Below are 13,784 nucleotides of genomic sequence, written 5' to 3'. Positions count from 1 at the left end.
ACAATATAAGACAACCAAGTATGTTTCGCCCCATAGTTGGGCACAAGTCGGTTTTGTTGCTAAACAACCAACCTGTCTATAAGCTTCCTTTTTCAGGTGTTTCTTGGGCACCCTCTTTTCCTTGTCCCCTGTGTTCCAAGTTCAGTCTTGAATACGGTTGCACATTTTGGGGAATATTCAGAGGTGGAAACTTTCTGTGGGAATTAACGGGAATATATGGGAATTAATGGGAATAAATGCAAATGAATATTTATACCATTTAAATGTAGATGTTTTTTTGCATTGGATATATTTACCACATCATAAGGAGACAGAAACATAAACCTTTTACCTTATCATAAGTAGACATAATTACAAATGATTAAATCCTTCCAATATAATTTTTATTAAACAATTTGGTCATGAATTGAACTTTAATTAAATTAGTTGACTCTTCACATGGGATGATTTCACTGAACAACAAAAGAAAGGGAATATTGAATGATCCCAATGATCCATCGCATCTCCCAAAAATGTTTTCAACAGACATCTAGTGCCTTGCGAAAGTATTCGGCCCCCTTGAACTTTGCGACCTTTTGCCACATTTCAGGCTTCAAACATAAAGATATAAAACTGTATTTTTTTGTGAAGAATCAACAACAAGTGGGACACAATCATGAAGTGGAACGACATTTATTGGATATTTCAAACTTTTTTAACAAATCAAAAACTGAAAAATTGGGCGTGCAAAATTATTCAGCCCCCTTAAGTTAATACTTTGTAGCGCCACCTTTTGCTGCGATTACAGCTGTAAGTCGCTTGGGGTATGTCTCTATCAGTTTTGCACATCGAGAGACTGACATTTTTTCCCATTCCTCCTTGCAAAACAGCTCGAGCTCAGTGAGGTTGGATGGAGAGCATTTGTGAACAGCAGTTTTCAGTTCTTTCCACAGATTCTCGATTGGATTCAGGTCTGGACTTTGACTTGGCCATTCTAACACCTGGATATGTTTATTATTGAACCATTCCATTGTAGATTTTGCTTTATGTTTTGGATCATTGTCTTGTTGGAAGACAAATCTCCGTCCCAGTCTCAGGTCTTTTGCAGACTCCATCAGGTTTTCTTCCAGAATGGTCTTGTATTTGGCTCCATCCATCTTCCCATCAATTTTAACCATCTTCCCTGTCCCTGCTGAAGAAAAGCAGGCCCAAACCATGATGCTGCCACCACCATGTTTGACAGTGGGTATGGTGTGTTCAGGGTGATGAGCTGTGTTGCTGTTAAGCCAAACATAACGTTTTGCATTGTTGCCAAAAAGTTCAATTTTGGTTTCATCTGACCAGAGCACCTTCTTCCACATGTTTGGTGTGTCTCCCAGGTGGCTTGTGGCAAACTTTAAACGACACTTTTTATGGATATCTTTAAGAAATGGCTTTCTTCTTGCCACTCTTCCATAAAGGCCAGATTTGTGCAATATACGACTGATTGTTGTCCTATGGACTGAGTCTCCCACCTCAGCTGTAGATCTCTGCAGTTCATCCAGAGTGATCATGGGCCTCTTGGCTGCATCTCTGATCAGTCTTCTCCTTGTATGAGCTGAAAGTTTAGAGGGACGGCCAGGTCTTGGTAGATTTGCAGTGGTCTGATACTCCTTCCATTTCAATATTATCGCTTGCACAGTGCTCCTTGGGATGTTTAAAGCTTGGGAAATCTTTTTGTATCCAAATCCGGCTTTAAACTTCTTCACAACAGTATCTCGGACCTGCCTGGTGTGTTCCTTGTTCTTCATGATGCTCTCTACGCTTTTAACGGACCTCTGAGACTATCACAGTGCAGGTGCATTTATACGGAGACTTGATTACACACAGGTGGATTGTATTTATCATCATTAGTAATTTAGGTCAACATTGGATCATTCAGAGATCCTAACTGAACTTCTGGAGAGAGTTTGCTGCACTGAAAGTAAAGGGGCTGAATAATTTTGCACGCCCAATTTTTCAGTTTTTGATTTGTTAAAAAAGTTTGAAATATCCAATAAATGTCGTCCCACTTCATGATTGTGTCCCACTTGCTGTTGATTCTTCACAAAAAAATACAGTTTTATATCTTTATGTTTGAAGCCTGAAATGTGGCAAAAGGTCGCAAAGTTCAAGGGGGCCGAATACTTTCGCAAGGCACTGTATAAAATGATAGTCTAGAAACTAAGCTTTGGTTGTCTTCCTCTCAGGCTTCCATGTCTTCTCCCTGGACCTCCTCAATGTCCACCTCTTGAACATTAGACTCTGAGGCCTCATCTTCACTGTCACTGTCCACTTTCCTTGTTGAGGGTGGCTCGTTGTCAGGCTCAAAATGCCTCAAATTTGCCTGGATGGCCACCAATTTTTCAACCCTTGTATTGGTCAGCCTGTTCGTGCTTTGGTGTGTGTGTTCCCAAACAAGACCAGTTGCTTTCTGAGGCGGCTGATATTGGTGGGATTTGGAGGATGATGGAGGCAACAGGGGAAAGAGCCTCAGATCCACAAAGTCCCTTTCACCAGGTGGCTGATGAGATCTGTTGGCACAACTGCCATATTGCATCTCCATCCCAAAGCATTTCTCTGACTACGTTCCTCCATTGAGGAAAAAAACTTCTGATTTGAGGAGGACCATGAGCTGTTGCTATCAATAAGGTGTTTGATTCATAATTTTCACCATAAATAGAAGTAGAAGGACTTTTGTCAGAGGTTGCTTATTGTGAGCGCGGAGGGAACTTTATGCACTTGGCCAGATCATTCTGCATCTTTGTTGTATTCTTCACATATAATTTGGCACAGTATTTGCAAATGTACACAACTTTTCCTTCTACATTAGCTGCAGCGAAATGTCTCCACACATCAGATAGTGCCCGTGGCATTTTCCTGTAAAGATTAGAGTAAAATATATATATATATATCATTCCTTGTACAGATAAATAGTTAAGATTAAGTTAGATTAAAGTTAGATTAAACAACTCCTTTGTAAGATACATGTTTTAAAATGAAACATGTATGGAAACAGGTGAATTAACACTCAGTTAGCAGGCTCAAGCAAGCTAAAACCAACATGGTAGCAAAACCTAACTAGCAGAAAATGTTAGAAATTATTTAGAAATGATTTAAACACACTTTGCTGTAGGCTACTATTTACTAGTTAACAAAAAATAATGTATGTCATATAAAATATATTCACCCACCCAGTATTGAAATTAAAACTTACAAGAAAGCATGTAGTCCTTGGCTCAGACAGTGTAGTAGTGTGGGCTCAATAGCATCTCATTAGTGTGCAAGATCTTGAGAATCAGCTGTACATGTGATGGAAGAATGCACTGTGCATGCAGAGGGTTGTAATTCCGTTGAACTGGGGATAGTTTAACCAACATATGCCACAAGATATAGAATTGCCTTATGTGTATCCCACAAAAAAGCTTCACTGTTATGAGCTAACCTTTTTGATGAATTTTAGCAAAATTCCCCAAATTCCAGGGCTTAACTTTACTGGAAAGTTTCTGACCCTTTGCAACCCTAGTCTTGACAGCCTAAAGTAGAAGCAAACAAAAACAGTACTAATTTAATAAAAAATTGGACCTTGTTCTCAGTTCTCATTGTTCTCATTGTTCTCAGGAACAAATAACCTTCCTAGAAGAAGAAAGGTGGAGGTGTATGTTTCATGATTAACTACTCATGGTGTGATTGTGCTAACATACAGGAACTCAAGCCCTTTTGTTCACCCGATCTAGAATACCTCACAATCAAATGCCGACTGCATTATCTCCAGAGAGAATTATCTTTGGTAATCGTCACTGCCGTGTACAGTGTTTTTCAACGGCAGGGACTGGGAGACTCACTTTCAAAAATCCATACGATTGTTACTCTTCCTTCCAGGATGGCTACAAGGCCCTCCCCCACATTACCTTCAGCAAATCAGATCACGACTCCATTCTGATCCTCCTTTCCTATAGGCAGAAACTCAAACAAGAAGTACCAGTGCTAAGGTCTATTACATGGCTGGTCTGACCAATCGAAATACAAGCTTCGAGATTGTATTGATCATGTGGACTGGGATGTGTTCCGGGTATGTTCAGTGAATAACATTGACATAAACGTTGACACGGCGACTGAGTTCATCAGGAAGTGTTTAGGGGATGTTGTTCCCACTGTGACAATTAAAACCTATCCAAACCAAAAACCGTGAATAGATGGCAGCATTCGCACAAAATTGAAAGTGCAAACAACCACAATTAACCAAGAAAAGGTGACTGGAAATATGGTTGAATAAAAACAGTCCAGTTATGCCCTCCTTAGGGCAATGAAACATGCAAAACGCCAGTACAGAGACAAAGGGGACTCCAGACAATCACTGAATATAAAGGGAAAACCAGCCATGTCAAGGACACCGACGTCTTGTTCCCAGACAAGCTAAAAACCTTCTTCGCCACTTTGATGATAACACAGTGCCGCCAACTCGGGCCGCCCCAAGGACTGTGAGCTTTCGTTCTCCATGGCCGACGTAAGACAGTTAAGCGTGTTAATCCTTGCAGGGCTGCCGGCCCAGACGGCATCCCTAGTCGCGTCCTCAGAGCATGCGCAGACCAGCTGGCTGGAGTGTTTCTGGACATATTTAATCTCTCCCTATCCCAGTCTGTTGTCCCCCCAATTTCTTTCAGATGTCCACCATTGTTCCTGTACCCAAGAAAGTAAAGGTAACTGAACTAAATGACTATCGCCCCGTAGCACTCACTTCTGTCATCATGAAGTGCTTAAAGAGGCTAGTTAAGGCTCATATCACCTCCACCTTACCCAAAACCCTAGACCCACTGCAATTGGTATACCGCCCCAATAGATCCATGGATGATGAAATTGCAGTGCACACTGCCTTTTCCCATCTGGACAAGAGGAATACCTATGTAAGAATGCTGTTCATTTTTACAGTTCAGCCTTCAACACCATAGTACCTTCCAAGCTCATCATTAAGCTTGGGGTCCTGGGTCTGAACCCCGCCCTTTGCAACTGGGTCCTGGACTTCCTGACGGGAGGCTACCAGGTGGTGAAGGTAGGCAACAACACCTCCACTACGCTGGTCCTCAACACAAGGCCCCTCAAGGGTGCATGCTCAGCCCCCTCCTGTACACCCTGTTCACCCATGACTTTGTGGCCACGACCGCCACCAACCCAATCATCAAGTTTGCAGATGACACAACATTGCCAACAATGACGAGACAGCCTACAGGGAGGAGGTGAGGGACCTGGCGGAGTGGTGCCAGGAAATGTACCACTCCCTCAACCTCAACAAAACGAAGGAGCTGATTGTGGACTTCAGGAGATAGCAGAGGTAGCACACCCCTATCCACATCCTCAAATCAAATTGTATTTGTCACATACACATGGTTAGCAGATGTTAATGTGAGTGTAGCGAAATGCTTGTGCTTCTAGTTCCGACCATGCAGTAATATCTAACAAGTAATCTAACCTAACAATTTCACAACAACTACGTACCTTAAGCACACAAGTGTAAAGGAATGAATAAGAATATGTACATAAAAATATATCAATGAGTGATGGCCGAACGGCATAGGCAAGATGCAGTAGATGGTATAGAGTACAGTATGAGATGAGTAATGTAGGGTATGAAAACATTATATAAAGTGGCATTGTTTAAAGTGGCTAGTGATACATTTAATTACATCAAGATTGCGATTGCGTCGTCTCTGGACCTATTGGGACGGTAAGCAAATTGGAGTGGGTCTAGGGTGTCAGGTGATATGGTCCTTGACTAGTCTCTCAAAGCACTTCATGATGACAGAAGTGAGTGCTACAGGGCGGTAGTCATTTAGCTCAGTTACCTTAGCTTTCTTGGGAACAGGAACAATGGTGGCCTTCTTGAAGCATGTGGGAACAGAAGACTGGGATAAGGATTGATTGAATATGTGCTCAAACACACCGGCCAGCTGGTCTGCGCATGCTCTGAGGACGCGGCCGGGGATGCTGTCTGGGCCTGCAGCCTTGCGAGGGTTAACACGTTTAAATGTTTTACTCACGTTGGCTGCAGTGAAGGAGAGCCTGCAGGTTTTGGTAGCGGGCTGTGTCAGTGGCACTGTATTGTCGAGCAAAGAAGTTGTTTAGTCTGTCTGGGACAGTGATTGTCCGTGATTGACTGTAGACCCTGCCACATACAGTGGGGAGAACAAGTATTTGATACACTGCCGATTTAGCAGGTTTTCCTACTTACAAAGCATGTAGAGGTCTGTCATTTTTATCATAGGTACACTTCAACTGTGAGAGACAGTCTAAAAATTCCAGAAAATCACATTGTATGATTGTTAAGTAATTAATTTGCATTTTATGGCATGACATAAGTATTTGATCACCTACCAACCGGCTCTCACAGACCTGTTAGTTTTTCTTTAAGAAACCCTCCTGTTCTTCACTCATTACCTGTATTAACTGCACCTGTTTGAACTCGTTACCTGTATTAAAGACACCTGTCCATACACTCAATCAAACAGACTCCAACCTCTCCACAATGGCGAAGACCAGAGAGCTGTGTAAGGACATCAGGGATAAAATTGTAGACCTGCACAAGGCTGAGATGGGCTACAGGACAATAGGCAAGCAGCTTGGTGAGAAGGCAACAACTGTTGGGACAATTATTAGAAAATGAAAGAAGTTCAAGATGACGGTCAATCACCCTCGGTCTGGGGCTCCATGCAAGATCTCACCTCGTGGGGCATCAATGATCATGAGGAAGGTGAGGGATCAGCCCAGAACTACACGGCAGGACCTGGTCAATGACCTGAAGAGAGCTGGGACCACAGTCTCAAAGAAAACCATTAGTAACACATTACGCCGTCATTGAATAAAATCCTACAGCGCACGCAAGGTCCCCCTGCTCAAGCCAGCGCATGTCCACGCCCATCTGAAGTTTGCCAATGACCATCTGGATGATCCAGAGGAGGAATGGGAGAATGTCATGTGGTCTGATGAGACAAACAAAGAGCTTTTTGGTCTAAACTCCACTCGCTGTGTTTGGAGGAAGAAGAAGGAAGAGTACAACCCCAAGAACACCATCCCAACCGTGAAGCATGGAGGTGGAAACATCCTTCTTTGGGGATGCTTTTCTGCAAAGGGGACAGGACGACTAAACCGTATTGAGGGGAGGATGGATGGGGCCATGTATCGCAAGATCCTGGCCAACAACCTCCTTCCCTCAGTAAGAGCATTGAAGATGGGTCGTGGCTGGGTCTTCCAGCATGACAACGACCCAAAACACACAGCCAGGGCCAAGTCAAAGTCCAGACCTGAATCCAATCGAGAATCTGTGGAAAGAACTGAAAACTGCTGTTCACAAATGCTCTCCATCCAACCTCACTGAGCTCGAGATGTTTTGCAAGGAGGAATGGGAAAAAATGTCAGTCTCTCGATGTGCAAAACTGATAGAGACATACCCCAAGCGACTTACAGCTGTAATCGCAGCAAAAGGTGGCGCTACAAAGTATTAACTTAAGGGGGCTGAATAATTTTGCACGCCCAATTTTTCAGTTTTTGATTTATCAAAAAAGTTTGAAATATCCAATAAATGGCGTTCCACTTCATGATTGTGTCCCACTTGTTGTTGATTCTTCACAAAAAAATACAGTTTTATATCTTTATGTTTGAAGCCTGAAATGTGGCAAAAGGTCGCAAAGTTCAAGGGGGGCGAATACTTTCGCAAGGCACTGTATATGTAAACAGGAAAGATCTGAGAGTGTACGTGCCCCATGTGCCCCCTATGGGCATGACGCCTCTCATTGTCATTGACTAACATAAGAGGAAAACTGCTGAGGCACTAACACATTTAGAAATGTAGAAAAAAACATTTAGAAAAAACAGTTAGTTGAGACCCCAACTGAGTTCTAGTGGTCGGAGGCCCTGCGTGAAAGCGTATAGACAGAGGCAGCACTGCGCACACACACACAACAGCAAAAGCCTCTACTTCACAACTTCTCAGATCCTGCAGAGCTACACTCAATGTCAAAAGCTGGAAAATTGACAGATTTGGATCTGGATTGAGCAGCAGCATAACCCCCCCCCCCCTCCCCCCCCACTCATTTAATAAATAATTACATGGTTAATACAGTTCAACTTTTCAGTAGGGGCAATTCTCTAAAAACTTTCACACATTCTCAGGAATACATTTAATAAACCATGCAAATTAAAACATACCAAAAATCATGAGCAAAAAGTGCAGCCCAGGAGATAGGCATTCACTTTCCTTTATGCTCTTTTTTTCCCATTTAAACACATCCGTGCCTCTGGACTGCATCACTTCCCATGCACAGACGCTTTCTCAAACAGAGAGAACATTGTTAAATGCAATACAGGTGACCACTTCAACAGTCCATTATTGAATTACATTTTAATTGGAGGAAATGAGTCACACCTGTGACATCGCCGTTCGTCCCGTTTTGTTGTATAAACAAAGATGGGGGATAAATGAAGATGTCTTACTCAGGCTATTTACCAGGCTGTTTACCATTGAAAAAATGGTCACAGTTCCAGTCTGCTTAAGCCAGGGGTGGCTCTCCCATACCCACCAATGCAATAGCAGCTAGGTCGGTCTGCTTAGTTCAGGGGTGTCAAACTCATTCCAAGGAAGGCCTAGTGTTTGCGGGCTTTACTTTTTCCTTTCTTTTAGACCTAGACAACTAGGTGAGGGGAGTTCTTTACTAATTAGTGACCTTAATTCATCAAACAAGAACAAGGGAGGAGTGAAAACCCCCGGATACTCGGCCCTCCGTGTAATGAGTTTGACATGTGGCTAAGGTCTTTGACTGTATATGAAGCAGAAAAAACATGAGGGAATGGGATATCTCGCTCTGGTGTAAATGCCTTACAGTTGGATGCATTAAACATGTCTTTAAAACAGTTAGCTTTGCTGCAGAGGACAGAGATTTGTTAAAGTTCCAACAAAACACCCCAATGACCTAAACTGGGATATGCTTAACACCCCCCGGCCGTCCTACAATCTAAGCTAGATGCTCTCAATCTCACACAAATTTCCAAGGAACCTACCAGGTACAACCCCAAATCCATAAACACGGACACCCTCATAGATATCATCCTGGCCAACTTGCCCTCGAAATACACCTCTGCTGTTTTCAACCAGGATCTCAGCGATCACTGTCTCATTGCCTGCATCCGTTATGGGTCCGCGGTCAAACGACCTCCACTCATCACTGTCAAACGCTCCCTAAAACACTTCTGCGGCAGGCCTTCCTAATCGACCTGGCACGGGTATCCTGGAAGGATATTGACCTCATCCCATCGGTAAAGGATGCCTGGCTATTCTTTAAAAATGCTTTCCTCACCATCTTAAATAAGCATGCCCCTTTCAAAAAATGTAGAACTAAGAACAGATATAGCTCTTGGTTCACTCCAGACTTAACTGCCCTTGACCAGCACAAAAACACCATGTGGTGTACTGTACTTGCTTCGAATAGTCCCCGCGATATGCAACTTTTCAGGGAAGTCAAGAACCAATATACACAGTCCGTTAGGAGAGCAAAGGCTAGCTTTTTCAAACAGAAATTTGCATCCTGCAGCACTAATTCCAAAAGGTTTTGGGACACTGTAAAGTCCATGGAGAATAAGAGGACCTCCTCTCAGTTGCCCACTGCACTGAGACTAGGAAACACTGTCACCACCGATAAATCCACAATAATTGAGAATTTCAATAAGCATTTCTCTACAGCTGGCCATGCTTTCCACCTCGCTACTACAACAACGGCCCTGCTCTGCACCCCCCGCAGCACCTCAGCCATGCTCAAGGTCCTAAACGACATCATAACCGCCATCGATAAAAGACAGTACTGAGCAGCCGTCTTCATCGACCTGGCCAAGGCTTTCGACTCTGTCAATCAGATTGGCCCCCATACAAATCAAATGCTTTGTAGAGAAAATGCTTATTACTAGGATCTGATTACACATAATTGGCTCATGATATTGCTAGACAAAAGCAGTAGCACCACAAGACACGTGAAAACATTGGCATATGTAAATGTGGAGACTGTTGAATGCCTCATTGAAAAAGTAACAACAAAGACACATTCACAGAAACACAATCCCTGTCATCCTGTATACTTCTCACACATATTAGAAGTCTACAATTACATACAATACAGTATGGCCATATAAACTATGGTGTCGACATAGTGATGCTGTACTTTGTAAAGACCTGTCATTCTTGCAGCACCATCTAGTGGTGAAAATATAACATACTAAAAATCATAAACATAAATCTTCTGATGACACTGTTGAGGTCCACAGAGGTTGCCTTTAAAAAGGTGAATGAAAAAAATTGTATGACTCCTAAATATATATTTTTATTTCCAAGGATGTTTTTTTTTTTTTTTTACCAGCTAGACAAGTTAAACAAAGACATGTACATGTAATGTATAGCTTAAATGAATCGATTCAGAAACAGAATCTCACGATAAAATATGCTTTCTTTTTTTTTCTAAATTGGTGATTAACAAAACGATAACATACCATTGTGACTAACACAAATATCAAATAGATTGGATACTAAAAGGATTACATTAGAATTAATGGTAGCTACATGAGACTGAAAATAAATATTGTTGTCAGTGATTCTACTACTTGTCATTGTTAAGGGATAGTTATAGTTGCTTGCTAACATATCTCAAGTTAAAAAAGTAGCATAAATATCTGACAGATTTCACACAAACATAACAAATAAGAGCATAAAATGAAGTATATAAAAGCTCAACTGTTTAAAAAAGAAAATGTTTTTCTGACTTTGGAAAAGAAACCCGGGAGACTTGATGACATTATGTCATCTTTTCCGGTATTACAAAATCTTATTAAAATACTTATTTTTGAAACGGTGTACAAAGTATTTTAAGAACATTGTCATTGTCAAGTGCTTTCTCTTCTGGCTCAAAAAAAAAAAAAAAAAAAAAAAAATCATAAACTTCTGACATATAAAATCCAAAATACATTTCTACATGACAGATGATGTAATGATGCGTTTTGTCTCCAGAATAATCTCAAAACACTGAAAGGCATTCATGCATAGCATATTGAACAGCTAAATTGTAGGCATGAGCAAGTTAGTAACATTATTTATTAGAATAGACCTTAAAATGCATGTGATTTTGAAGCATACTCCACCATATATGCAAATTTGCAAAGCACCACAACACTGACAGTCCATTCTGTATTTGCTGTGTATTTAGACAAAATACATTCCTTTGACTCTGGATATGTGTAGAAATATATAGATGGGTTAGCTGATATCAAGAAAATGTCTGTGTGGTGTTGTGATTCTGGATGGCCAGATAGATAGCAACAATGACAAGAAGCTGCCGTGTGGGGAATCGTGGGAGGCTTGTATCAGCTACTTTTAATTTGTTCTTGATGTCTTGTTTTGAGGTGTCTATGGCTAAAATTGACTAGCTAGGTAACCAACAACTAACAATGCATTTGAGAGACAACAAGTGCTCATTGTGCAAATGTACAGTTGAAGTGGGAAGTTTACATACACCTTAACCAAATACATTTAAACTCAGTTTTTCATAATTCCTGACATTTAATCCTAGTAAAAATGCAATGTCTTAGGTCAGTTAGGATCACCACTTTATTTTAAGAATGTGAAATGTCAGAATAATAGTAGAGAGAATGATTTATTTCAGCTTTTATTTATTTCATCACATTCCCAGTGGGTCAGAAGTTTATATACACTCAATTAGTATTTAGCCTTCCACAAAAAAGCTGAGTGAATGTTGGCCCATTCCTCCTGACAGAGCTGGTGTAACGGAGTCAGGTTTGTAGGCTTCCTTGCTTGCACACACTTTTTCAGTTCTGCCCACAAATTTTCTATAGGATTGAGGTCAGGGCTCGGTGATGGCCACTCCAATACCTTGAATTTGTTGACATTAAGCCATTTTGCCACAACTTTGGAAGTATGCTTGGGATCATTGTCCATTTGGAAGACCCATTTGTGACCAAGTTTTAACTTCCTGACTGATGTCTTGAGATGTTGTTTCAATATATATACATCATTTTTCCTCCTCATGATGCCATCTATTTTGTGAAGTGCACCAGTCCCTCCTGCAGCAAAACACCCCCACAGCATGATGCTGTCACCCCAGTGCTTCATAGTTGGGATGGTGATCTTTGGCTTGCAAGCCTCCCCCTTTTTCCTCCAAACATAACAATGGTCATTATGGCCAAACAGTTCTACTTTTGTGTCATCAGACCAGAGGACATTTCTCCAAAAAGTACGATCTTTGTCCACATGTGCAGTTGCAAACCGTAGTCTTTTTTTTTTAATGGCAGTTTTGGAGCAGTGGCCTCTTCCTTGCTGAGTGGCCTTTCAGGTTATGTCAATATAGGACTCGTTTTACTGTGGATATAGATACTTTTGTACCCGTTTCCTCCAGCATCTTCACAAGGTCCTTTGCTGCTGTTCTGGGATTGATTTGCACTTTTCGCACCAAAGTACGTTCATCTCTAGGAGACAGAACGCATCAGAACGAGTTATACTTGCGTACTATTGCTTGTACAGATGAACGTGGTACCTTCAGGCATTTGGAAATTACTCCCAAGGATGAACCAGACTGGTGGAGGTCTACAATTTTCTTATCTGAGGTCTTGGCTGATTTCTTTTGATTTTCCCATGATGTCAAGCAAAGAGGCACTGAGTTTGAAGGTAGGCCTTGAAATACATCCACAGGTACACCTCCAATTGACTCAAATTATGTCAATTAGCCTATCAGAAGCTTCTGACATAATTTTTGACATTTTCTGGAATTTTGCAAGCTGTTTAAAGGCACAGTCAACTTAGTGTATGTAAACTTCTGACCCACTGGAATTGTGATACAGTGAATTATAAGTGAAATAATATGTCTGTAAACAATTGTTGGAAAAATTACTTGTGTCATGCACAAAGTAGATGTCCTAACCGAGTTGCCAAAACTATAGTTTGTTAACAAGACATTTGTGGAGTGGTTGAAAAACGAGTTCTAATGACTCCAACCTAAGTGTATGTAAACTTCCGACTTCAACTGTACATATGTTTTCAATAAACATTGGAGACAAAATATAGTTGACATGTCAACAATTAAGCCAACCCCGTCTGTTCTGCACCATAATCGCGCACGCATCGGTTTTGTTCCTAAAACAACCAACTAGTCTTATTGCCATGGTGATAAAATAATTGAGTGGTTCATCACAATCTGGCCATGGACAGAAGTATGGTACTTTCTAGACACAAATCATAAGAACTACCAACCACTGACCATGAACACTAACAACTGAACCCTCCCCCTAACCTTACGCCTGTCCTTACCCCTAAATGAAAAACAAATATATGCTCATAAAATGTTGATATTTATTATCTTGCCAAAATGTTCCTTTCTATCATGACCATCTAGTGACTTGCGACTTCAGCCTGTGGTGTGGTCTGAAGGGGTTGTGTCCTGCCTCAGTGGGAGGAGCTACGGTCGTTGGCCACGTCCTGTAATCTGCGGAGCAGGGCCGTCTGGTTGTCCGGACACACCCTCTTGGGCGATGGCTCTTCCTCAAGCTGCATGCTGCGTTTCTTGGAGGGCGTCTCCCCGGTGCGGATCATACTGTTGATCTCCGCCAGGCGCTGCACAGAAAGAGAAAGAAATCATAGACACAGGTCAGGGGGGGTTCATCATCAATCACACGTCAGGTATGGTATGATTAAAGACTCACTGTCTGGGTTTGAAAAGTACTGTGCTAAATCAACGTTAACCAGCATA

At 41.7% G+C, this 13,784-nt stretch overlaps 1 protein-coding gene across 3 annotated transcripts in view; it reads right to left on the bottom strand.

Moving 5' to 3' along the window:
* Positions 1-10,336: 10,336 nt before the first annotated feature.
* The window catches only part of LOC110524199 (retinoblastoma-like protein 2), a 29,926-nt gene continuing 26,478 nt past the window's right edge, over positions 10,337-13,784 (bottom strand). For all 3 annotated transcript variants that reach the window (XM_021603625.3, XM_021603636.3, XM_036979097.2), the window contains one exon: positions 10,337-13,648. In XM_021603625.3, the coding sequence (XP_021459300.3) occupies positions 13,481-13,648 (168 nt within the window). In that variant the 3' untranslated portion in view covers positions 10,337-13,480. The remainder of the gene's footprint in view (positions 13,649-13,784) is intronic.

Source organism: Oncorhynchus mykiss, chromosome 1, assembly GCF_057628025.1.
Source record: "Oncorhynchus mykiss isolate SJ-2025 chromosome 1, ASM5762802v1, whole genome shotgun sequence".
NCBI lineage: Eukaryota > Metazoa > Chordata > Actinopteri > Salmoniformes > Salmonidae > Oncorhynchus > Oncorhynchus mykiss.
This window is presented reverse-complemented; position numbering and strand designations above follow the sequence as displayed.